Source organism: Hyaena hyaena, unplaced genomic scaffold, assembly GCF_003009895.1.
Source record: "Hyaena hyaena isolate Hyena2069 unplaced genomic scaffold, ASM300989v1 scaffold_51, whole genome shotgun sequence".
NCBI lineage: Eukaryota > Metazoa > Chordata > Mammalia > Carnivora > Hyaenidae > Hyaena > Hyaena hyaena.
The window spans coordinates 2,932,304-2,959,297 of record NW_024080683.1 but is presented as its reverse complement, the minus strand read 5'-3'; the positions used below and the strand labels follow the sequence as shown (position 1 = coordinate 2,959,297).

Below are 26,994 nucleotides of genomic sequence, written 5' to 3'. Positions count from 1 at the left end.
TCAACGTTTATTCATTTTTGAGAGTGAGAGAGACGAGAGCAAGTGGAGGAGGAGCAGAGAGAGAGGGAGACACAGAATCCAAAGCAGGCTCCAGGCTCTGAGCTGCCAGCACAGAGCCCGACGTGGGGCTCGAACTCACGAACCATGAGCTGAAGTAGGATGCTTAACCCACTGAGCCACCCAGCCTCCCCTCAGAGTGTCCAGCCTCAACAAGAGATGATCAGATCAACAGGCAGGCATCACTTAGGCTGTTGTAAGGGAGCGCTGGGGAGGCTGTGGAGGTACACAGAAATGACCCAAAAATAGAAATAGAAGAAGAAACATCTCCCTGAGATCCGAAAGCCTGTCAGACCAGGCGAAGAACCATGGGTATGCCCCAAAGCCAAGAGGAGTGAATGCCAGCAAGGGGCGGAGCTTCATGTGTGGATGGGGGAGGAGCCTCTTAAAGGGCACTCAGGACGTTGGGCTTTCTCTTGAGGACAGAGATTCGTATATTTGCCTAGGAAGGGTACCCTGGAGATTCTGGCATGCATTCCCAAGGCCTCCCTATCCTGTTATCCACTCAGCAAGAGTTCAGAACATGTTCTGTGACCAACCAAAGAAGAAATGACAACATACAAGCAGTCTGTCTGGTCCCCAGGAGACAAAGCCTGTCCTTTGTGTAGTCTAGACCAATGAGGCAGCACAGGTTTTATGTTGTTTTCTTTTTTTAATACAACTGGACATGAAAGGTTTTGTTCTTTATAATTCTAAATTTGTATTTTATGTAGTCATGACCTATATTAGAGGATTTTGAAGAGACACTGAGCATAAAAAAAAAAAAATTCACCTCCATTTTGGCGACACAGTGACCAACATCTCAAAGTGAGAGCTCTAATACCATCAGGAACCTCGCCTCCCTTGTCTTTTTAGCTGTGGAAAGTTTCTGGTACTTTTCGATGTTTATTCCAGGGCAGAGTAGCCCACATGTCTTTGAACTTCTTCAGTTCTGATCCATGACCACAGCCATGCTTTATCCTCTGGGGCAGATATCAGTTGAGTTATTGGCCTTTGGAATGAACCTTCTTCTCACAGAGCTATTCACCTTACTAACAGCTTCTTAAATATGTCAGCCTGATCTCCTCTTCGCACACGGAAGGAGAAACTGGCGATATCTGCTCCTTTCTTCTTCCTTACCTAGTGATTCTGAAGGGCTCCACTGGGGGGAAAAATTAAACAACAGTCAAAAGGACATTGCTGACCTAGCTTCTCTAGTCTTGTCTGATTTGTCTCTGATCTGTCTCTAATTTAAATGGTCCGTGTTGTCTGCAGAACTTTTATGAGCGTTGTTTTCAGAGTCCAGTCTGTTTCTTGAAGATGGAGGAGAATAATGAGCGAAGGCTACATGGCCATGTTTGCTTACTACTAAGAACTTAAAAAGCCTAGGAGTCAACTTTGATTCCTCCCCTTCTCTGGCATTCTCTCACCTAATTAATCCGTAAGCCCTGTTCACTCTACCTTCGAACACGTTCTAGGCCTGATCAGCTTCATCTCTCCAAACCGAGTTCACCCTCCCATCCCAGCTACCGCAGCCCCCGAACTGGCCCCCACACCAGGGCCTGGTCTGCCCACACCCTCCCTCCATCACCCCATTAGCCCAGGCAAGGCCATGCTCCACACCGCCCACACCACGTGAGCTGCCCTTTAAAATGTAAATGCAGGGGCGACTGGGTGGCTCAGTCGGTTAAGCATCTGACTCATGATCTCACGGATTGTGGATTTGAGCCCCGCATCGGGCTCTGTGCTGACAGCTCAGAGCCTGGAGCCTGCTTCAGATTCTGTGTCTCCCTCTCTGCCCCTCCACAGCACATGGTCTGTCTCTCAGATATAAACCAACATTAAAAAACATTTTTTTTTCATAAAATGTAAATGGAATCTCTGAGGATTTCCTCCTGGAGTCCCTCCCCCACCACCCTTGGATAAATTCTGAACTCCTTTATATAGGCTGCTAGGCCCTCTCTGTGGTCTGGCTTTAATCACACTCATTTACCCCTGTTCCTCCTGCTTATTCTGCCCCAGGCATGCTGGCTTTCTTATGATTCCTGGAAAATACCAGCTCATCTTGCTTCGGGGCCTTTGTACATGCTGTTCCTGAAACTTGAAAGGCACCTTCACCGGAACTTGACATGATTTGTGCCTTCATTTCCGGTGTCTGCCCAAATGGGAACCACATCAGAAAGGCCTTTCTTGACCACTTCACCCAAACCCCCACCTCCAGTCACAACCCATAACCTCACTCTCTTCTGCTCACTCTCTTCATAGATTTAATAGCCCCTGAGGTTACACTGCCTGCTTACTGATTGGTTTACAATCCCCTAGAGCCGGAGCTCCCTGAGAGCAGAGACTATGTCATACTTACATCCCCCCCCCCCCCCGCCAGCGCTTAGGAATTGTGTGGAGTGAACAGAGGGAGGAATGCAACTCTCATTACCTTATTATTTCTAGAAAAGGTAACAGGAATCTGGGGCAGGTGATTACTGCTCTTTCATCCACCCGATCTCCTCTGCGTCACCTCAAGGCAAACTAAGAGACACGGATTTGAGTGCACGTGTGCCACTCCACCACACAAATAGTTTGACTCATGGTTCAAATATCCCTTCACATAGGATTGCTGTCCATGTATTTTTAATTTTGAAGTACACTCATTCTTCATTTTTAAGAGGTCTCCTTCATTTCACCCTTGAAGGCCAAGTCAGCCATCTTTATTTTGTTCCCACATTCCAAACGAATCTACCTCGCCCAAGATGATGTTTTTTTAGTCCCCTTGGATTTTCAGTCAAGAAAGTGAGTCATGACAGTAACAAGGAAGGCTTGAGGTAAAATAGAATTCCTCTTCTTGCGACCTCTACTTTAGTGCGTTAACGTGAGGCAACATGGAATTCAGACTAAGCCACTATGTTATTGACATGTATCTGTGTGTTCCTGTCGGAGAGCTTTCTCTGAAACAAGTCCTGTAGAGGCAGGATTCCCAAAGTGAAAGCCCATGAGCCTTTCTAGCCTGAGTCAAGACATTGGCACATTACAGAGTACCTGCTCTCTGGCAAAGAAAAGGCTGTTCAAAGGAATGCCTCTGCTAAGTGTTTCTGTGTGATGTGCAAATCAACTTTATCATTTCCCCTCTTGAGGAGGTGGGGAGGCAATTGGGGGCGATTGACTGGGAAGAAAGTGTATTGTGTCTCTTTGCAAGGGAAGGTCCATCTGCCTGTTAGTGGTGAGGAGACCACTGAGGTGAGCAGAAACCAAGAGACAAAGGTTCTTTGCTTCTTTCACTGAAAAAATAGTCTTCAGTCGCTTTTCTGTTTAGTTGAAAGGCAAATACTTTTCTCTGTTTTAATCCTCTTCCCCACAGTCAATGACTAGAATCGTTCTCTTGAATAAGATGATCTCCCCCCCAGAAACAAAAACTGTGGTCTCTGGGCAGATGTGATATCCAACTGGACATCAGCACCAACTGGGCAAAGGTACCATCTACCTGGACACAGAAACTGGCACCGACCTGGGAGCTAAGTCTGTTCAACAGAGTAATGTGTCAACAGCAATGGCCAACATGTATTATGTACTATACTCACCTCCGCGTAGGGCTGGATGAGGAGATACAAAATGGTAGCAAACATCCAAGGATTTGATGTTCTTTCCATCTATAAGAGCCAAGGGCCCTTCTCTAATTGTGAATGTTTACTAGACGTGTTTTCCTCTAGTTCATTTCTCTAACCAAACGTTGAGCCTTGTATTCAGGGGAAGGTGCAGAAAATTCCTTTGTGGTTACTACAATAGTAAGCTGGTATCCTGAAGATAAAAAAATAAATCACACATAAACAGCACATGTTACTACTGACCAAACCACCACCCAGCTAGTTCCTTTTCAAATTTATGGATTATATTGACTTTCAGGGTCTCATTTGGCAATGGCTTTCAAAGGCACCTGGCCATCCTCGGCAGCAGGACGGTATCTGAAGTTAATTCTAAAAGTAACGTTCTCTGGATGCTGTCAAGAGACTCATATTCACAGTTTGAGACCAGGAGAAAGGCAGAGAAGGGGCCATTTTTTACCTGCCCGTGCCCCCCTTTCTCGTGTGTACACAAAAACAACCCTCTTCCCCCTCATCTTTCAGCTGGCTTTCTAATGACTCTCTCTTCTGAATGTTTTTCTTTCATCTGAGGCACTCCATTGCCAAGCAGACTGAACTCGGTGCCTAACACGGAGCCGAACCAGAGCAAGTCCTCTTTGCTACAGGACCATGAGTTAATCTCCTCACTTTGACCTGCTCAGAGCGCCGCCCGAAGGATGATATCATTGCAGAAGGGTTTTTTGCTTTGATTTTTGTTTTTGTTTTTTAATAGCAGCATTTTTGACATCCAGTGTCTAAGACCACTCTGGATAAATTCTCTTCTGGTTGGTGATTTTTTTTTTTTTGTAAGGAGGACTTGGCAGAATCAGACTTTTCTTCCCTTTCTCCCCATCGCATCAGATTCTGAAATAGACAAACAACTGAGTCACAGCCAATTCTGTAGTCAAGATAGTCCAAAAAATTCCGGCTCTTGGTTAAATGTGTCCTGCATAATTCATTTCTCTGACATATCCTGGGTGTCCTCTCCCCCTCCCTCTTCGTTTCCACAGTGGGGGGACGCTGTGATACCCTCGGCCCTACTTCAGTCTACGCCAGAAAAAAAAATATACTTCTCGGCCTTGGGCATTGACAACTTTGTTTTCCAGAGTTAGAACTGACCCCTCCACCCAAGCAGAGCAAAGTGTCCTCCAGAACACGATCCTTTCTATTTTCCATAAGCACTCACTCATCAGAATATACATGTGAGTCTTCTTTAAAAAGCCGTGGTGACCATTTCACCTACAGGCAGATTCACAGCCCTCACTTTATCGTGGTCTATGGGGGCTCGGGCACTCATTTTTGACTCTTGGTCTTGTCCACTGTGATAAATTATTTGCAGTTAATATTGACCCAGCATCTCGTGAGGAGAATGAAACGCTAAGCCCTTCCAGGAGATACATTCAGCCCTTCGACTGGTTTGGAGCAGAACCCTCAGACGGGACATGCAGCTCTTGGCCTGCTTTGGCCCTGCCCAAATGGACAGTGTTGCAATTACCCACACTTCCCAGCGGCTGTTTCTTCATTACTGAAAGCTGGTCTTGATTGTCTCAGAAGCAGAATTCAATTTGCAGTTCCCCCAGTAACGTGCTGTGATTCATTCGGGGACAAATCTGGATTGAACTGAGTCCAAGTGTCTCTTTTGTGAGACAGAAGGGAAGTATAAGTAGATACTATAGTCACCCAGATGAGTCAGCCAGGAATTCATGAAGTGATTCATAAATCGTTATAAAGACCACTAAAGTCTACTAAAATGGAGTGCTGTCTGGCTATACAAAGTGGGGTATTATCATTGGGGGGTTTTTTTTAGATGTTAAATCAGATGTGAAATCCTTAAAACTGTGCTTTTCTTTTTAGGTTTTGAAAAGGATTCCTTTTCTCCCCACTCTGTAGTTGGCCAACCGCTAAAGCCATTTTTTATTGATCGGTTTTCACAGATGAATTTAAAAACCACCACAGCTCTCTGGAGGATAACAAATACCTCCCCGAATCCACCATAGACTAGTTTGTAGCCATTATTTCTGCTCCCTAGAAGCAAATCAATAATATTTTCCGTGTGAATACAATGAAACAAGTTGTTCTGATGTATTCTTCCTTCTTTGGGAGGTCCGTTAACCACCCCCCCCCCCGCCCCCGGGGGAGAGAGAGGGGAGAAAAGAAGCGTCCAAAGCACATATCAACCAGCATTTAATCCATTTGATCATGGAAACCCCTCTTCTCAAAGTATTAACCCCCAGCACAGTGCTAAGATGTATGGTCCCGTGTTGCTGGTTACAACTGCTTGTGTACACAGCACAAATGAGAAAAAGTAAGACATACTTATGACATGTGCTCAACCTGCAACATGGTCTATTAGTCCATTTTGTTTGAAGAAATACAGTATGTAGTTGACACAGAAATACCCTGGACTTAGAGACAGGAGAGAGTGTTATCTAAAAGGAATTGTCCAGTTGGAAAGACTAAAAGTGTAAGCCCAGCTTGGGCACATGAAGAGCTTAGTGCAGAACAGAGAAAATTCACCGAAGCAAACTGGGAAACTCATTGCCAGGTTTCTTAAAGGCAGGAGGTTGCTGATACACCTATTGCCATCAGCTGGTGTTAAAGTTCAGAATCTGAGAGGCTCACAGGAGTCCCTCACCACCCTCCCTCACCCCACCCTCCCACCTTGCCTGCCATCCCCACTAGAGAGCTTCTTCCCTTTTTAGGATAACCTGGGGTCTGGAGACTAGCTGTGTGACTACGCAAATAATTTCGTGTCTCTGGGCCTACTTTATCTCATCCAAATAAAGTGGTACTCCAGTGCCCTTCAGCTAGTACAGTATATGATTGTCTGAACTTGTGAACTTAGGATACTCTGCTGGGAAACCCAGTACCAAGAAATGAGACTCTTACACAGGGCCACCATCCCTGCCCTTAGAACTAGAAAATCAGCCAGCTGACCAAATGCCTTGCTTTCTTTGAGCCATGGTATCCATATCCGAGTAGTTGAGAGAGGAGAGTCCTGAGATTTTTTTTTTTTTTTTTTTTTTTTTTTTTTAGGAACTCAATAGAAATAGAACGCAATGTTGGAACCAGTCTTACACAGCTGTCAAGCACTGGGTATGGGTCAATGTCACAGTACCTTAAGTGCACGTTCTCTTTAGAGCAGTCATTCCATAAACATGTATTGATCAGCTGTAATGTGTCACTGATTCTAAACTACTTTGAGACCTCTGACCTCCCAATTTAAAATTGCTCACAATCTACCCCCAGCCCTCACCTTTCATTCTTGACTTTTCTCCACGGTACTCATGTCCGAAGTACAACGTATAGTTTGCTTACTTGACTTTGTTCATTGTCTGCCTCCCCTCACCAAAATATAAGTCCCACAAAGGCAGGGATGTGTCCTGTCTTTCTCTGTCCCTAGTGATTGGAACAGGGCCACACATGGTCAGTGCTCAATAAATACCTTTTGGATGAATAAATGAATATGTTAGCTCAGATTTTACCATCCCCAGCAGGGGCTGAGATTATCTTTATTTGTACTTGAATTTGAGGCTGGGAGAAGTCAGGGAATTTATTTAGGATTACCCAGCTAGTGAGGGACAGAGCCACAGTCCAAGCCCAGTGGATCTTCCATGATATCTATCTCCCTCTCCTGGCATCTGCAATTTTTCTGCACACGAGCTTCACTCATTCTCTGTGTCTCAGTTGGGACATTTCTGTGAAACAATGTAAGGTTGTTTCTGAGTACTGTATTTATGGGAAAGACAGCCTCTTTGCTTCGGGCCCACCTCACTGCAAGGTTGTGAGGCTCAGTATGAGCCGAGGGTGGGAGCAGACCACAGAACGGAAGGGCTGTCACCCACTACCCCCATCAGGTGTTTCCTAAGATGTGTGTAGATATCTCATTATAGAAGCCTTTTTAAGTCCTTCTTATCCAGAAGGTTTTTTATGAGCCCTTTAAAACCTGTTTCCCTCCTGGGCTTTGTTGTTGTTGTGTTGTGTTGTGTTGTGTTGTTTGTTTTGTTTTTTGGCAGGAGGTTGGGGGAAGGGTACAAACCTTTGAACCATGGCTCATGCTGAGGTTACATAAACTTCTCCACTAAATGAGTACAAATGGTTGACTCAGTTCTCTGGTTGCTTTTGTGTGAAGTGTTTCTGGTAAGCAGTGATGTCTAAAAAATTTTTATAGTCCATTGTGTGCGTTTTGACATTAACAATCTTCTAATGTTTCAAAGAGACTGATGAGCTGCGTTGAATGAAATCTGTGAAATGTCAACGCAGATCAGCAGCAGGGGGAACAGAGTTGGACCTAGAAAGATTTCAGACATTCTCTCTTCTGGCTCTCGGACACTGCTGTAACTCAGAATGGATTAGAGTGACGTCATCTTGTCCTGACGTAATGCGGGGTGAGCTCTTCCATGGGAGGAAAATTGTAAATCACTGCAACTTAGACTCAGCACCAAACTTGTTGATTTTAGCATCAAAATATTTTAATTCACGGTCTTTGGATTTAAAAAAAAAATCTCTGGGGGCACCTGGGCGGCTCAGTTGGTTAAGCATCTGACTTTGGCTCAGGTCATGATCTCACTGTTTGTAGGTTTGAGCCCTGCGTTGGGCTCTGTGCTGACAGCTCAGAGCCTGGAGCCTGCTTCAGATTCTGTGTCTCCCTCTCTCTGCCCCTCCCCTGCTCACGCTCTCTCTCTCTTTCTCAGAAATAAGTTAAACATTAAAAAATAAGTAAATAAATAAATAAAGATTTTAAAAATCTCTGTTTTGGGCAGAGTACTTAGACCAGATTCATTTTGTAGTGTGTGTGCACATGTTAAAAAAAAAACCAAGGTTGGAATGTTAGCAAAGAGGCTAAGACAATGGGATTGTGAGGACCCACACCCAACCTTCAGTAACAGTGTGAACATGCCATGTTGAGCTTAGTGAGCTTCCGTTTAAGTGTGCCTGTTCTTGGTTCTTTGCTCATTTCTGGAGTGAATGGCCTTAAACCACTCATGTTTCTTGAGTCCTTTTGGCTTAAAAAAAAGTTTCCAGGGGTGCCTGGGTGACTCAGTCAGTTAAACATTCAACTTTGGCTCTAGACATGATCTCACAGTTCATGGGATCAAGCCCTGCATTGCACTCTGTGCTGACAGCTCAGAGCCTGGAGCCTGCTTCTGATTCTGTGTCTCCCTCTCTATCTGTCCGTCTTCTGCTCACACTCTGCCTCTCTCTCTCTCTTTCTCTCTCTCTCAGATATAAATAAACATTAAAACAATTTTTTAAAAAAGTTTCTGGCATCTGTCTTGTTACGAGTTGTCAGTGATTGTTCCAGAAGCTTCCAGGACCTTCCCTCTAACAGTAGGGCTCCTCCACTTCTGCCCTCCTCCCCTGCCCCTTCACCTCTCTGATTTTGATGTGCTTAATTCTACTGTACTATGAGCTGGTTATCTAGTAAGCAGGTCTACAAAAATTAAATTTAAATTAGTAGAGAGATTAGGAGAGATTTTTCAATAACATCCCATGTACCATTTTTCAGCAGTGACAAAATTAAATCTATGTGCTATACTTGAAAATTAATCACATTTACATACTCATTTCTTACACTGGGCTTTTCCATGCTGAATTCTTTTTTTTTTTTAATATTTTTATTTATTTCTAGGAGAGAGAGAGAGAGAGACAGCGTGAGCAGGGGAGGGTCAGAGAGAGAGGGAGTCACAGACTGAAACAGGCTCCAGGCTCCGAGCTGGCAGTCAGCACAGAGCCCNAGCGTGAGCAGGGGAGGGTCAGAGAGAGAGGGAGTCACAGACTGAAACAGGCTCCAGGCTCCGAGCTGGCAGTCAGCACAGAGCCCAATGCGGGGCCCGAACCCACAAACTGCAAGATCATGACCTAAGCGAAAGTCGGACGCTTAACCAACTAAGCCACCCAGGCACCCCTCCATGCTGAATTCTTATGTATTCCCTGGGTTGTAGCAATTGTTGGGTAATCGTAATCACATCTTGTCACTTTTCACCTTTTCTATGTATGGGTAAAACTTAAGATTTCCATAGGAGTCCTTTCCCTTTCCAAATCAAGGACTTCTTAAGGTGTTCATTTATCTCAGCCAGAATAGTTTACATTTAAATTTTTATTAGTACTTGATATGAAGTGACATACTCTATTTTAAAATTATGTTAACTTTATACCATATAATCTTACTTATTTGAACAACATGGAGAAAACTTTAGTCGGAATTAGCAAAAAGCAAAATGTGGAGTGAGTTGAAGTCTTAGTAGTTATATTTTATTCCCCCCACGTCTCTCAGATCAGCATTGCTAACACCTTGGTGTGGTAACCACCCGTGTGTTTTCCTTTGCTCTCCATCATTACATTATGTAATATGTGGTAGCCAAGAGGGCTCGACCAGGGTTTGGAACTTGTGTGAATGAACAGTTAAGAATGATTTGTAATTATCAGATAATTATATACTCTCTAGATAGATACATAGATATATCATTCATAGGTAGATATATAATGTATATATAGCTATTGTAGGAATCTGTTGTAGGAATCTAAATTCTAGATGACTCCTTAATGAATTCTGTCCTTTTAGTTGTTTGAATTCTCCCCGTCTTTATAGCTAGTAATCACAGTTCACTCTATAGACACATCATCCCAAATTACAGAAAGATGAAATTTTATATTGCTCACAGTCTCTGCCTCCGTCCCCCTCCCCATCTACCTTTTCTATCTTTGTTAATTGAACCCTCGTGTATGAGTCTGACTCACTTGCTGGGGGGTGGGGGAAACAAAATCCCTTTCTTCCATCAAGCTGCCAGTACCAGGGTCAGCTACATACTGTGACTTGTGCCATCTACACATCTTTGCCCCATTGGTCCTCAACAGAAAGGAAAAGTGGCAGAAGTACCAGAGAAAAGACCAGAAAACCATTGAGCCTGTGCCGCATCTTTTATTCCCAGATGAAGAAATATAATTAGGAAGCAAGTCAGAGGATCTTGCCGCTTTGCCCAGAGCCAAAACTGAGATGCCAGTGACACAGGTTGTTTTCCAATTCAAACCCTTCCCGCTGTCCCTGGGGGCCTCCTGCCCACAGGCTCCGGGGGCTGAGTGCTGGTGTGGACTCCTCTTAGCCTGAAGTCTGCGATCCCACAATGCCTCAGCCCCTCCCATGACTTCAGAGCGCATTTCCAGACACATTAGAGACACACTCCCCAGGAAAATCGCCTCCATATGAGGAATCCTGGCCTACAAGTTCTCACTAGATGTTCTCAGGGCAACGCCAGGGCTCATTTGCTCTGTGTTCTCTCAGGCCTGTTCAACTCAGCACATCTTTTCAAGCTAATTCCGATGAGAACGACACGCTTGGAAGATAGGTATTTGCCCAGCCCAGGGCACTCAGTTACTGTGCTCCTCCCGCAAAGTGAAAAGAGGCATCTAACCCAGCCGGTATGTCTCGGCCTTCTCCAGAGACTTCTCTTGTCCAGCCCCTTCCTTGATTCCTGCACCCCCTTCCCACGCAGCCTCCTCGGGGGCCCTTCAGCCCGCACTTTCTTACTGCCGCAGTACGAACGCCCAGGCACGGCCCCGTGAACTCCCCCAATTCCCAGCACTGCACATGACCTTATAAATTTGGCCCGTTCCGTGTCCCTCTTCACCATCCACAGCCCTACACAAGATCCCAGCAAAGCGAAGGGACTTGCCCTGGTGAAATAAGCCGTGTACACCGCAGGCAGCCTCTATGGGGTTAGCGTAAAACAAAGCCTGTCTTTTCACCCGAGGTCAGAAACAGCCACCCCAAAGTTTTCAGGTCACTGGGCCTTTTTTGGGGGAGGGGGGCAAACAATTCACTCCTGATCCAGTTCACTCCCCAGTTACTTTGCGACTCCATTTCACTGCACTGGTTCCCTGCGGCAGCCCCCTCCTGACGGCGGCCTGTGGACACCCTGCTCTCACGGGGACACCTTCCCGTCAGCACTGGGAAGTCCCAACTGTCGTTTTAGACACAGAGAGTCAGACCCTGCCGGTTGCCGTCTTACAATTAGAAGAATGGTACACGGCTGTCAGTCTTGTATCTCAGGTTAGTGGACCGTGTCCCCTTATTTAAACAACTCTATGTCCCTGCTCAGAAGCTCCTGACAGCCCTGTTATGATTAGCACGTGTGAACGTGAACAGTGTCCCGCATCGCGTTCCCGTTGTGCCCTGGGCAGTGTTCTCCGCCACGCTCGGATCCCACGCAGATAGCCTGGGTTCTGGGTCTCAAACCGCACTTGACCTTCGAGGTTTACATTCACTCATTCTTGGCAAAAGAAAAGGTATCGTTGAAAGAGAACAGGGTTAGAGAGGCTTACAATAAAGACCTGTAGCACTTCTTGGACCTCGGACATGTCTCACAGAACAAAATGTTTATGAGCTAAGTGTAAATGAATCAGAAACATAAGGATCAAATTTCCCCTCAAATGCAAACGAGCTTAAAAATTAGCAGAGAAAGGGGCCTGGCAAAAGATGTGCTTTGAGTTTCACCAAAGCCAGCGTATTTGAAATGCATTTTAAGAGTCTTGACAGACCCCAGCTTGACTACGTTTTCCCCTGGTTGGTCTCTTTTATCCCCTCAGTATCTCCATTGAGAAGTCAGGGGTTCACAACAGGAGAGCAAAGTCTTCGCCCATCTCTTTTGAGGGCTTTTTGTCACGCTCTGATCCAGCCAGTGTGGAAGTTGGAATTCGGCTTTGAAAGGTTTGCCTCTGCTCCTGCCTTTTAACGTCCCTCACGCTTCCTCTTATACGCCTTTTCCCAGGTTTGTGTCTTCTGCCCCGTCGCCTCACATCAGCCCCCGGAGGGTTCCAGCTGCTTCTTCAGTCCTGCAGAGAACGCAGGCCCCCCACACCCAGCCGCCACCGGGCACGTCACACCTGAAGGCTTACCAGCCAGAAACAAACTCGTCGTTTCAACCAAATGGAATCCATGTCCACGGTAAGTGGGGAGCCGGCCACCCCCTAGAGTCTTGAAAAGCGATGTGCTGTCGCTTTCAGACAGATGTCTTAGTTACCAGGGGTGGGTGTCTGTGGTTCTGTCACACGCCAGGCTGCGGCTTTAATGACTTTCCTCTAAAATGTCACATTTCGGGGCAGCTGAGTGGCTCGGTCAGTTGAGCGTCCAACTCTTGATTTTGGCTCAGGTCATGATCTCACGGTTCGTGGGATCAAGCCCCGTGTCAGGCTCCATGCTGACATCGTGGAGCCTGCTTGGGAGTCTCTCTCTCTCACCCTTCCTCTCTCTCTGCCCCTCCCCTCCCCAAAAAATACATAAACACTTAAAATTTTTTTTCAGTAAAATAGAACGTCACACTTCCTCATCCTGAAATCTCATAGTATTTCCCTGGTGTTGGCACTAAGCTGGCAAAACTTTTGACGCCCAAAGTGGTCCACCCAAGATGATCATCCGTTCATTGACCAGCAATTTAACGCCTCACAGACAGGCCCTAACCGCAGCAGCCTGTTTCCTAAACAAGAAACCAGTCACGTCAAAGGGAGTAACGGGAATGCTTTTGCCCAGGCACACCCCTCCTCCCGCAGGTCTGATATCCCCAGAACCTCTCCGTCCTTCAAGGCCCAGGTGAAATGACACCTCCTCTCAGAAGGCTTCCCTGGTTTCCTAGCTGGATTTCCTCTCTCCTGGCTCTAGACTCTGACTGCATATCACCTGCATCTCTCTGATGGTACTCTAGCTCTCTCCCTGCCTTGTGAGTTACTTCTTTGTGAGGAAAACGTGCCTTTACTTCTTACCGAGGTCAGAATCTTCTGACTCGTTCTTTTTCGTAGAGTACTTAGCCCAGTACTCGACATGTTGTGAAGACACACAGATACTTGAGAAGTGCAGAGAGAGAGAAGAAGAGAGAAAGAAGGCGAGAGACATCATGATGGTGTTCAAAATGTACAGATCCAGTGTTTTAACTTAGAACATCCGTGTAGAACTAAGTTTGACTTAATTTCTTTCTTTACACCAATTTTGCTGACTCAAGCACCTGTCTTTGTGAACATCCGTAGAGTTCGGTTGTCAAATCATGTAGATTCAGACCATGCACAGCCTTTTGCTTCCTCAGGGGAAAGGGGATACTATCCATTTAAATAAGAGTTTCAACTCCTGAAAAAAAGGATTCTCCTCCCTCTGTCTCTTGCTGATTCCTCAGTTTGTTCACACAGATCATGACCTGAGCCGAAGTCTGATGCTTAACCGACTGAGCCACCCGGTGACCCTCTCTTCCTTGCCTTTATGGGACTCTTTGAGAATAAGGATCATGTTTCTAGCCTCGGGGCAAACATAACTCTTGGTGCAAAGTAGGCATTTAGTAAATATTTACTGAATAAATGATTGACACTCTCTCATGCAACAACTGCAAAAGGAAACAAGACCCAGAAAATGAGGTCTACCTTATCATTTTGCCCTGCCTCCTGGCAAAAGACTTCTCCCATATTTCTCTTCTTTAGTGGAATCGTGTATACATCGTCAGCTTGAAGGTGTGGAGTTGTTCTTTTTTTTTTTTTTTTAACTTTGACTTTATTGGTTAAAAATTCCCATGGCCAGTCAGAAACTGCTAACAGCAGCCTAAAAATAAACGGTGAGCCTTTCTGGAAGAGATCAGGGTACGGCTGTGCAAATTGGGAAATCATAACTCTCTCGTAGAAGATGGGCAAGTGGCCCACTGTGATGGGTTCACAAAGGGAGTGTCCGTGACTTAGCCACCGGGCCACTGCTAGGGATGACGGAGTAGGCATCCAGACACAGCCTTACTCCATCGTCCAAGCATTTTGTCTGAAAATGTTTTTCTGGAACTTGCTAGGCACGAGCACTGCTCATCAACTGCTCCTTAGGATAAGGAGAAAATTGATCTAATATTTTATAAGTGGGTGATACCGTGCTGGGGGCAAGAGGAGGTGGAGACACCTTCTAAATGAGTTGTAATTTTTGGCCGTGCCTTTCAGCCTCGGTTGGATTGGTTTGCTGGGTGACGTCATACAGCATCTTGGTCACGGGCAACTTCATCTCCTAATAAAACTAGGTTTTTAAAACCCCGAGCACTGTGTTAGGGTTGCTAACACAACAGCCACAATGAGTGAGTGTTCTGTCTTTCAAGAAGTTCATGGCCTTAATGAGTGTTGTCACCCCGTCCTTTCTGTACTCCCTGCGGTAGGTAAAGGTCAGAGAAAAATGTCATCGGTATATTTTTAGAGATGGGAACTGAGACAAAGAAGAATACCAAATGTCTAGGCATGGCTGCCTTCTTGGCAAAGCACTTGGCGTCTTAAACAAGAGGTCCGCATTTCCAAGCCACATTCTTCATCTCCGTGTTTCTAAGTCAAAGGCACACGCAAATAAATATGTGTTTCCATCTTTCCATGGGGAAAATATATTTGTATGTAGATGCTGTTGCCTTACAGAGAGCCATGAGAGTTAGAATTCAAAGGCCTTTGGCCCTACACATGTGGACGAAAATGAGGTCCCACTGAATTTTGCTCATGCCGTATTAATTGATAGAGTGCTTAGACCTGTATTCTGTGTGTGTGTGTGTTTATTTGCTTACTATTGTAGTATGCTTGACATACAGTGTTATATTAGTTTCAGGTGTGCAATGTAGTGGTTCAACAATTCTGTACATTACACCACACTCACCATAATAAGTGTACTCACCATCTGTCACCATACAACATTATTACAATATTAATGAGTGTTTTGTAAAAGGCATACTTTGAAAAGATGAATAGTATTGCTTTTTCGAGTTCCCTCACCTAGGGAATGACCCCGGACTAGAGCTCAGTTTTATTGATTCTTCATCCACTCCGTCCAATAATATTTCCTTCATCAGAAAGTGGATAAGGTGTCATTTCTTTTCACGTTTGAATGCTGATAGCATTTACGGGTGTCTGTTTGGGTAGCATCTCCAAGGCAACTTGTAAGTACATTTTAGTCTTTTATTTCAGATGTAAACACAGGAGCAACCCTTTCCAATCATGTGAGCTTATTCCTCAGCCTTTCCTTTCTCTTTGGGACCATTCTCTTGCCCGGGCAAGCTTCAGATTTTTGCCTGGATTAGTTGCCCGAGAGTTGATATTTGTACGTTTTGTTACGGTACTAATGGATAATTTCTTTTTAAATGCCCTATTCATTCCAGGCTGTTAGAATGCCATGGGAATTCCTAGAACAGGACTTTCACAACCCTCCTGCTTCTGGGCCCATCAAGGAGAGGCCACGTTCAGTTCCGCAAATGACATGAGTGCGTTTAATTGCAGTGATGCATGCAATACTACTACTAATAATCTCAAGAAGCACCTGGTTAACTCAGAGGAGGGTATCATCGAAGCCTTCCTAGAGGTGACCCTTAAGTAGGGTTTTGAAGACGAATAGCTCACTGGCTGGGCTGTGTGGGCAGAGCCCTTCCAGGAAGGGGAACGAGAGGTGCGCAGTCAGGAACGCAGACGACAGCAAGGGGCGTGCCTGGAGAGAAGAGCCAAAGGCTGTTCATTTGTGGCTGGGAGGCTCAGGTTAAGGCATGGAGTTGAGAGAGGGAGAGGAGGCTGGGACCCAGCCAGAGGAGCCCCTGTTGGGACTGAGGCCATGCTGAGTGTAATACCACTGAATGGAGAAGCCAGCCTGCCGTTCTAGAAACGTAAGCCAGGGCATTGTGTGGGGACCGGAATTGGAGACGTAGGAACGTTACCTGCGAACTGCTGGGATTGTATCAGACCAGCCCCACAGAGCACCCCAACAACAGTGACTTGAATAAACAGTCTGGTTCCCTCAGATGGCGGCTGGTAAGGTAGACGAATGATGTTAGAATAACGCGGAGTTGTGTTTGTACAGCCGGAGGCTTTTCCAGTTGACACTTCTGTGCAGTTCTGAACCACCAAGGAGCCTCACGCCACACAGAACTGGCTGCCCTGGGTCCCTGTTGATCGTGTTGCTTAGTGCTCTAGTTAGAAGCTTCCGTCGATTTCGAGTGCCCTGTCACAAGTCCAAGTTCTCCCAAAGAGCCTGTTCTTTGCGGCCCACAAGACACAGAGCACAAGACTTTTCTGAGTTTCTTTCTCATGTGGGAGCAGCACCCCAAGGTATGGGTTTGCTCGACGCCCAGTGGTAGACCACGCTCAGTGCAGGAGTGGCCCACGGAGCCCGTGAGGTGCCCGCCGCTGCCACCTCCCGGCTCTGCCATCTGAGGCTTCCATCCGCCCAGTGACAGCATAGGTGCTGACGTTCCGTGTCTTGTCTCAGTGTCAGGCAGAGGGAAAGGAGGGCGGTGAAGTACAAGCGTCCCCTGAACTTCGTCACGTGGCTGCCCGCACCTGCAAGGGAGTCTGGGAGGAAGGCTGTCTGTGTGCACCGCCAGGCACCCCAAAATCGTGACCCTGTTCATAATGTGTATCAGGTAGCCACGCTGCAGGGCCTGCCAAACATTCCCCAGGCCGGTTTTCCCATCTGCAAGATGGACTCCTTCTCGCAGATTCCTTCACACACGGATTGCCTCTTGGAAATCAGGGGAAGAGGCTTTGTGGGGACTCTGCCCCCCATCTCTTAGGTTTCTGTGTTTTCCACTGCTTGCTCGCTCTTTCACCCTCCGCAGTTGCCAGTTGCCACCACATAGGTTTCCATCACGCGTGATCCAGTCATTAGACTTCATTAGGAAAACACCAGGGAGCTGCGTCCCAGCCGGGGCAGGCTGACCACAGGGCAGGGGCGGGGAGGGGAGCCTTCTCGGTCGGCCCTGGCTTCTGGGGTTCTCTCTGTGATTTAGAACAGACCCTGTGGCCCCAGAGGAGCCCGCTGGTCCGCTCCCAGACACCGGTGGCATTTTCCCTCCCCAGCTTGGCCTGTAAGCCTGACGGCCCCGTTCAAACGGGCTGCCCCAGGAAACAAAAGGTTTCCAGTCCCCAACAGGCCCCCAGCAACAAAACACATTTATAAATGGCTCTTCCTACCAAACAGCCCAACTGTCTTTCCAGCCGAAGGACCCTGCGAGCATTGATGTTTGCACGGAACGAGGTAGCGGTTACACATTTAACATCTTCCTCCGCGCTCCCCTGTTTACTTGCAGTGATTGTGCAATGGCACTTTCCGGAAGAGGCCTACGGGTTACCGCCGCCGCTGATCTCACTGCCAGGGGTTTATGTGAACTGTTTAAAGGTTAGTGTTTTTAGAGGCACATGGTAGAGACAATAAACATACCCCCTCCCACAGGAAATGTAGTCACATCTACATATGTGCAGTTGAGAAATAAAACATAGCAAGCCTAGAAGTCACGTTGCTTACAATTTAAGCGTGTGTCACAACTTCCCCTTGAAACCTCTGGAAGACCATTAAGATTGATTGTAAATCAGATCTTCACCCAGGAAGCTGAGAGAGCATGAGCCCGTGAGCTTGCTCCACATCTTTCTGACGTTACCATGAGCAGCCCCAATCAGGACTCATTTCTGGTATCAGCCATGAGGTTATTAATGCTCATGTAGTACTAGGGATTGAATGATTAGATCCAGAGAAATTCTTAATTACTCTTATACACTTAATTACTACAGAATTGCCCCAAGAGCAGTTTTCCGTAACCAGTACTTGATGAATTCTGACAGTTGTGCTAATTCTATTAAAGAAAAGTTAAATTTAGGTGCGCGAATTGGATGTAGTTGGCATTTCAGCGTGTTGGGCTTTGTGGGAGGGTGTGCATCAGAAGAGCCATTCGAATGGTTATTGAGATGAACTGTGAATAGTCTCTTTGTAATTATACACACACACACACACACACACACACACACACACACACACTCAAAGATTAAATCTATATACCCATAAGGATAGTAAGATGACTGAGTCAACAGGGACACCTGGGTGTCTCAGTCAGTTAAGAGTCCAACTTCGATTCAGGTCGAATCTCATGATTCATGGGTTCAAGCCCTGTGTTGGGCTCTGTGCTGACAGCTCAGAGCCTGGAACCTGTTTTGGATTCTGTGTCTCCTTTTCTCTCTGCCCCCCCCACCCACTAGTTTTCTCTCTCTCTCTCTCTCTCTCTCTCTCTCTCTCTCTCCCTCCCTCCCTCTCTCAAAAATAAACAAACATTTTGAAAAATTTTTTAAATGACCAAGTCAGCTAACCATCACTAAACTGTAACTGTGCTCAGGACAGGAACTGCATTCTCATGCAAGGTTTCGCACATAGTAAATGGTTAATAAAAGCCTGTTGAGTAAATAACAATGATTAAAAGGATGGCAGGGGAGGAGGAGCAGAGGGGTTTTTGCTTATGCCTCCTTGAACTGTTTGGTAGAGGCAGCCCTTGGCAAAACTGGGGTTAGGAGTCAAGTTTGCAGGGCCCCTCCTTTCTCTGAGCACTTGCTGCTGTTTCTGCCTCTCTTGTTACAAATACGGGGCTCCCCCAACTGCCTGGGATCCCTCCCTGGAGGAAAGATGACGGTCCAATGATTCACTGACATGTTAAGGTAAACTTAGTGTAGTAAGTGTTCCTTCCCATGAGTCTTTGCACACCTGGGGTTTAGTGCCCAGCAGTGAAAAGCGAGGCAGGGGCCGCCCTGTGCAGCGGGGGCAGCCGGGGCTCCTGGGCAGAAGAGACATTTCGAGACCTTCCCACAGGTAAAAGTCCCCTGTTTCCCCAAGCTGTCCAAGCGTTGTTTTCAGTCTTCAAAGTATTCACGGCCACTGGCTTACATACCCGGGAGCTGGTCGTAGTATCTCAGAAGAAATTACCACAAGGGGAAATTGTGACTTGCCCCAATGATACGGGGAGAGAAATCATGAACTATGTGAGATGAAAAGCACTTTAGCGTCCGGCGGATCTGCCTGGAACCCTACAGACAAGTCATGCGATGCCCTGAGTCCCCGTTTCCTGGCTCTTCATAGCGAGGTAGCGACACCTCTCTTTCAGAGTTGGTGTAAGAGTGAGAGAAAGTGCCTCGCCCATGGTAGACGCCCAGTTCATTAGAGTTTCTGTTTTTGCCATGTTCCAGATACTGGGTGCTCTGGATGCATCCACTTGTGTTGTTCAACCCTCAGAAAAACCTTAGTAAACATACCAGCATCCCCTCTGCTCCCGGGCGAGGCTGCGGGATAAAGCACCTTGCGCCGGGTCACGCACCTAGGGAATATCAGAGCTGGTTTGAGGAACAGCCTCACCCCAACCCCACACCCCCTGTCCTTCGGGACAGTGCCTGTAGGTACAGTGCTATGGACATCTTTAGTTGCTTGGGAATTCTGTTTGTGTGAAGTTTTAAATGGGGCAGCATTAACGATGAGGTTCCTTCCAGGGCTAAACTTCTGCTGGCCGTTCGGGAGGGTGTACGCTGGGGCCCTGGGTGGCTCAGTCGGTTGAGCAGCTGACTCTTGATTATGATCTCGTGGTCGTGAGATCAAGCCCCCTGTCGGGCTCTGCGCGGAGTGTGAAGCCTGCTTAACCTTCTCTCTCCCTCCCTCCCTCTCTCTCTGTCTCCCTCTGTCTCTCTCTCTCTCTCCTTCTTCTCTCCTCATCCCTCCCCTTTGCATGAGCATGCTCTCTCTCTTTCCCTCCCTCCCTCTCATGAAAAGAAGAAGGAAGGAAGGGATTATTTAATCCCATTTTACAGATGAGGGATCTGAATCACTGAAACCTTAAGTCACTTGCCCTAGATTTCTTACTCTTGAAATGGTGGAGCTGGAAACTATGCCCAGGACCATCTGACAGCAGTCTACACTCTCAATCAGGGGCTATGCTGCTACTTGTGGGTATAGGGAAGGGAGCACTCACCTCTGTTTGTGCTCACGGCAGGCGGGGGGCGGGGCAGCCTCTCTGCTCCTGTGTTTGCCTCTCTGGCACATGCACGCCAGGTAACCTGGTGACTAACTCAACAAACCAGGGTTATTGGTCTCTTAGCCCAATAACTGTATTCAAATACAGTTTAAGAATTCTCACCAACTATTTTAAATTAGAAAAGGAAAATTTTACCTGGCCATTTTGTTTTTAAGGTGCTTAGGGTACTTAGGCTTATACTGATGAAAGATAATGACTATGAAGACAGTGACTTTAAATGTTTATAGAGATGAAATGTATGTGTGTATGTGCACTTAAATACACTTACATGTATACATGTGCATACACGCATGCCCTGTTACAAAAATGGGCTCACATTCTGCCTTTTGTTTTATGGCTTACTTTTTTTTTTAACTTAAAAATATAGATGATTCTGCTTTTGAGGTAAATGTATATAGAGCAAGTCCGTTTTTAATTTTTGTAACGTTTATTTATTTTTGAGAGACAGAGTGTGAGAGGGGGAGGGCAGAGAGAGAGAGAGACACAGAATCTGAAGCAGGCTCCAGGCTCCAAGCTGTCAGCACAGAGCCCAACGTGGGGCTCGAACCCACAAACCGTGAGATGATGACCTGACCGGAACTCGGACGCTTTGCTTCACCGACTCAGCCACCCAGGTGTCCCAGAGCAACTCCGTTTTTAAAAAACTGTACAGTACCTACAGGAACATATCATTTTTTAATCACTCCTCTACTGACATTTTTTTGCTTTTACTAACAATGCTATATTGCATGAACACTCTCACACACCGATGTCTCTCTTTCCACGCTTTCTTCAGGAATTACTTCTGGAAGAGAAGTTGCCAAATTGATGGATATGTGCATTTTAAAGTTGGATAGGTAATGCCATAGATCCCTTAGCAAAGGCTTCGCCGGCCCCATTTCCCTACCCTAGATATCGTCACATCATTTTATTTCTCATCAGCTTGTGCAACAAAGTTGTTTTGCTTTTTCCTTTGACTAGTAATGTGATTCAGCAGCTTTTCATATTTTTATTGAGCTCTAAAGTTACTTTCATTATAACGGGAATGAAGTGGCCATAACTGCTACTTACTTATGTGTTTATATTACTTATCGAGCAGTTTGCCCACTCTTTCACCCTGCTGAGCAGGCCATGTCACTGGAGGCATAACAGTTTGTTTTCTTAATTGGAACCCAAAAATGTATCAAAGAGAAGGAAAATAACCAGGAAGCTTCTGTTTCATCGATTATTGTGACTTCCCTGTCAGTTAACTTAAAAGCATTTATGGAAAAGTGTTTGATGAGCATTATTACAGATTCAGGGTTTTTTCATTCTTTTGGGGAATTAATGACATTTTTTTCTCGAGAAGCAAATGTTCTGTCTTATATCTGAAACTCCTGAAGTTTAGCCTCTGTTTGAATGGAGCTCTTAAAATCAAGTTAAATATTTTCTTATAACTCTTTTTACAGGCTGCTTAGTTGGGCTCTTCGGAGATGAACATATTAACGGCAATCTGTGTCTTGTAATTCTTGTATTTTTAGTTGGAATTTTCCTTGTAAACATGATAAGCAATTGATGGTTTGAAGAAAAAATGTGAATAGCTGTGGGTGGAGTTTCCTCAAAATAAAGGGGGGGTGAAGCCGACATCAGGAACATATGGGTTACTGGCAATGAGGCCACTGTGTTAAGAAGACAAAATAACAACAATGAAACATCAGAACTGCCTTGATCTGTGCTCATTCAGATCATCTGGGCTCAGACCACATTGCAAAACAACCCAGTTTCCTTAGGATTTCTGGGTGGTTTACCTACAATTGTAAGCACCCTTTCAGATTACAGAATGTTTCCCTTTCCAGATTTCCAAATTGTTCTAATTAAACTCTCCATTTCATTCTTTAGCAAGGTCTTGGAGAAGTAGACCTTATAAGATGTGACCAATGAAGTAAAAACATTCAGACACTTTTCGGGATCATTTAAGTGTAACGTTCAGCCTTTCCCCTCCTACATTCCTCCACCAGACCCAGTCTCTTATCACACATCCCAAAGCACAGCCTTTTTTGAGTTGTTAAATTTTCTTGTCATTATGGCCAAATGATTCAGGAGATCTGAATTAGCCAAGCATTTATCCAAGGTCCTTTTGCGTCTGTGGATCTGCGGTGTTTTTATTCATACCAGTGAGGTCAAGGACAGTACCTGCATTTATATTGCAATGTAGGTTTTATAAATTACCCTTAGGTACAAAAGTGTCATCAGTACCTAGTGACTACAGTGGAACTGCTCAGTAAGATATTTGTTGGGTGAATTCTCACAGTAACTTTGTGAAGAGAGGAGGAAATCTATTTCTGCCCCTATTTAGAGATGGAACTCAGAGTAGTGGATCAGATTCCTTGACCATGGGATGGTTTCCTAAAAGAGAGCAGGGCATTCTGTGGATGGGTCGAGTTCCCCAGTTCTTCTGCCCAGCCTTTCACCTCCTCGTGTTCAGTGGCCTCTCTGGCACCCGGCACAAAAAGGTGGTGTGGAGCAGCACAGCTCTCGGGGCCCCTGCACCAGGCCAGTCATATCTTCATCATCTTTGTTTCTTCCTCCATTTAAAAAAAAAAAAAAAAAACAACCATGTTAGAACAAGAAGTCATGCTGGTAAGCTATTGTGTAGACGGTTCATAGTCAGAATCTTTGAGCTTAGTTATGGTCCCTCTCACCATTGGTATTTGCACCAGAGGCTCTAGTGTGGATGTCATTGACTCTTTCTCAGATACTCCGCTCCTGTTCCATGCCAGGTCCTCTCTGGGGCACCAAAGCTATTTAGGTAGAGGAAACAGACACAAGTGCTGCCTGTCCAGGGCTTATATTTAAGGGGTGATGCTTTGCAAGCAAACCCTTTGAACTCAGAGAATACTTCTCATGGCCCATGTGTAGGCAGGCAATCGTGCCATCTGTTTACTCCCTGTAGCACTTGGCACATTTTTAGATGCTTAATACCCCAAATTTAGGAGTTTGGTGTGCAGTGGGATGTGATTAAGCCGGAAAGGAAGGACCCTGTAGACTGTACACACCCATCAGAGCATGGACCCCCAGGTGGCAGTGGAGGAAGTCAGTCTAGCCAAAGGAGTGGGGTAGAGACAGCAGGTCATAAACTCGGTGGTCCGGATTAGTAGCCAGTGTCCACAAGGTCTAACAAGATAAAAAGGCAAGTTTCCTGGCAGTCAGATGGAAGGGGGGGACATGGATCCTGGAATCCAGTGATGTTCTTAAGGCTTCATAAAGGTAATGTCCACTCTGCTATCTCAAACCCACTTACATATATTCCTTTACTGATTTACTGCAAGCCCAGATTTCATCTCAGCATTCGAGTGGATACATTTAGAGGAAGTCCAATAGTATGGAACAGGAACTTCACTGTGAGGCAGAGGTTCGACAGGAGAAATACTCAGGCCATTGGCACAAGTGTGAGGTGGGGCCCACTCTTAGATCAGAGTGCTGGGAAATTATATAATCACAGACGTGGATTCACACAAGCAAGAAGTCACCTCATCAGTGCACTGGAGATTTTGTGGGAATATGGTTACAGCTGGCCAACAGAAGTCTGTGTCACAAGATAAGTATGGGGCCCAGAGTAAGACCAGGACTTCTGAGTCACTCAGAGGAGGTCCCATGATTTCACCTTGACCAAGAACTTGAATATGCAAGAAGGGCACTGGGGTGGGGAGGGAGGCCATCCTGATCCATATCTACTGCGAGTTTAATCCAGAGTCACTTGAGGGCACTCATCGTGACTTTATCCCCAAGAGTCCGAGTCCAGCAGAAAGGACAGGGGACCAGCGCAGGAGAGGAGGTACCTATCAGAAGTCCTCTCTTCCTTATTTCTAATGAAATTCGAGCTATTCTGTGCTTTCCTATCGGTGTATTTCATTTGGAAGACTTTCAGATTAAAAATCATCTAAAGGTGTCCTTGCTATCTCCTACTCTTTAGTGTAAGACATACCTTGTCAGGCATGAAGATTTCCAGGCCGTTCACCCAGGTGTGCTGCCTCACTAAGCCTGCCCAGAGCTGAGCCGGAGCTGATGCTGTCACACCTGCTCTAAGAGTCGCTGGCCTAGACCCCAGCTGTAGGGTTGATGCTCCCTTGCACAATCAGAGGCCATCCAGAGGAACCAATTGGCCAGTGGCAGAGAAAGTAAATATTTACCAGTGTGTCCTTCTTCCTCTACTTCCTGGGGAAGTCCCGTAAATGTGGCACAATCCAAAACGTGTCGAGAGCCAGGGTGGCTCTCAGGGACCCCAGCAGGGGGTTTGCAGCGCTTCATTGCTGTCTGGAATCCTTTTCTCTGCCAGACCTTTTTACAACAGAGCTAGCTTGGAAGGACAAAAGAACATCTTTATTCTTTGCCATTCTTTCCTTATTGTGCTTTTGGCCCGAGTACCCCTGAGTCAGGTGCCTGTGGGCTTTATGGAGCAGACTTCTCTCTTCGGCCAGGGCAGATACACCTTTGTACTTGAAGAATGCAGGAGGGTTCCCAGCTCATTCTCCTCAACCCCAAGCAGTAGCCAAAGTGTTCACATCACATGACCATCAGACACAGTGTCCAGATCCTGAACACTCCATTCTGGGGCCTCACACGGATCTGGGGTTTTTGAGTCAAAGGCAGGTGTTGGGTGTGGGTAGCAAGTCATGGGCACCTGGGGCCTGCACCCCATCCAGTTGTCCCTTCTGCTTCTTTCCCCTCCTACCGTGAGGACGCTGCCTCCACGTGAGTACTGTTACCCCCCTTTATAAACAGGGACCCATAGGCTCAAAGGGGCTGTGGTTTCCTCAAGAACACAAGGCCAGTAAATGCCAAAGCCAGGCTTTCAGATCCATTTTAGACACTCTGGTCTTCTGGTTTTGAGAGCCTTTATTTTATGTAACTTCCAAGTGTTTTATTATCACCGTCAGAATTCACTGAACCGTTTTACTATCACTGTATCTACCCACACATGGCAATTACGGAGACACATTGCAATTAGTTTACTTTGGCAGCTTATCACTTTAAGAATTTGGAAGCCAGAGGCCACCACGCGTTAGGGTTTTGGGTGGGTTGAGGATATTTTAAATGAATATGGATGACGTCCCTGAACCGGAGTGTTTTACACACGCCTTCATTCCCACCCTGCTGTGTCCCATTTCCCTGGTGACCCCGTCAGCTGCAGGCTTCGCCCACTCCCAGCCCCTTGTTTGACCCTTCGCAGACATCTCTAGCAGCCCCTCTCCCTCCTCCCCTACCCTGCCTCCAAACCTTACTTTGCGGACAAAAATGTCAACACCTTGAGGTGCTGTGCAGGGTGCAAGCCCGGGAAAGCACCCAGAATGTTCCGAGTGTGTCTTGCTGTGACGTGTCGACAGGCCCCGGAGGCCACAGTTGGAAATGGCTCCCCTTCTTGGATCCAGTTGGACTTTTCTAAGTAGAAGCCCCGAGCTCTGCACAGCACTGGACCCAGAGCAAGGGGACCAGGCAGTTGCTCCTGTGGTCAGTATTGGAGCCACATTCCCACGTTCGTACAATAGGAACGTGTCCAAGTGGGATTTTAAGGGTTATTATTTCCATTATTTTCCTCTTTCCTAGTACAGTAGCTGCTTAAATGTCAGTCGTAAATAGCTCGAGTGCTTTGCAAGCTGGTTCAGTTCTCAGCCCGAAGAAAAATCTGTCTTCCTCACACAGTCTGTAAGCCGCTCCTGAAGCTTCCCCATTTATAGACTTCATATTAAAATGAAGAGTCATTTCCTCCACCACGTCCAGGGAAGAGACTTCGTAGAGCTCTGGCTACATGAAGCCTGAGTGATGTTGATGGCCACAACCAGGAGCCCCCAAAATGACCATCAAATTTGGAGATTCTGCTTTGCAGATATCATTTTTTTATTTTTATTTTTTTAATGTTTTTATTTATTTCTGAGAGAAAGAGAGAGACAGCGTGAGCAGGGGAGGGTCAGAGAGAGAGGGAGATCCAGAATCTGAAGGAGGTTCCAGGCTTTGAGCTAGCTGTCAACACAGAGCCTGACGCAGGCTCGAACCCACGAACCATGAGATCATGACCTGAGCCAAAGTCAGACACTTAACCAAGTGAGCCACCCAGGTGTCCCAATAGATATCATTTTATACTTATGGGTTATGAGAGAGAAAAACTGCTGAAGAATTGTTGTACATTATACAGAACCTTGAAATACTTATGATACTATTTCATGGTAATAATAATTGCTCCTATTTACTAAGGGTCTTCTGCACACCAGGGAAGGCAATATACGCTCTTATAAACACTCTCGTATATAATGCTTCCCACAACCCCATAACATAGGTATTATTTTATAAGAAAACGAGGCCCAAGCAGGAAAATAATGTATCCAAACAGGATAAATTAACACAGCTGGTTAATGGGCCATCCAGGATTCAAACGCAGATCCAAGTTGTCCATACAATGGGTAGAAATAAAATACTGAATAAATCAGAAAAATGGCCAAAAGAAATTTCTGAAGTGTTTCTTGTTTCTACTTTTGAGGGGTTTTAGAATGTCTTTAGTAGTTGGTTAGTGATTTTATTGCTTTTTA

The 26,994-nt window shown here is 46.0% G+C and overlaps 1 protein-coding gene across 1 annotated transcript in view; it reads left to right on the top strand.

Annotated features, from left to right (window-relative positions):
* Positions 1 to 26,994, top strand: part of GLIS3 (GLIS family zinc finger 3) — a 443,619-nt gene that overhangs the window by 405,116 nt on the left and 11,509 nt on the right. Inside the window, exon 9 of the mRNA XM_039230793.1 lies at positions 12,416 to 12,591. Within this exon, the coding sequence (XP_039086724.1) occupies positions 12,416 to 12,591 (176 nt within the window). The remainder of the gene's footprint in view (positions 1 to 12,415; positions 12,592 to 26,994) is intronic.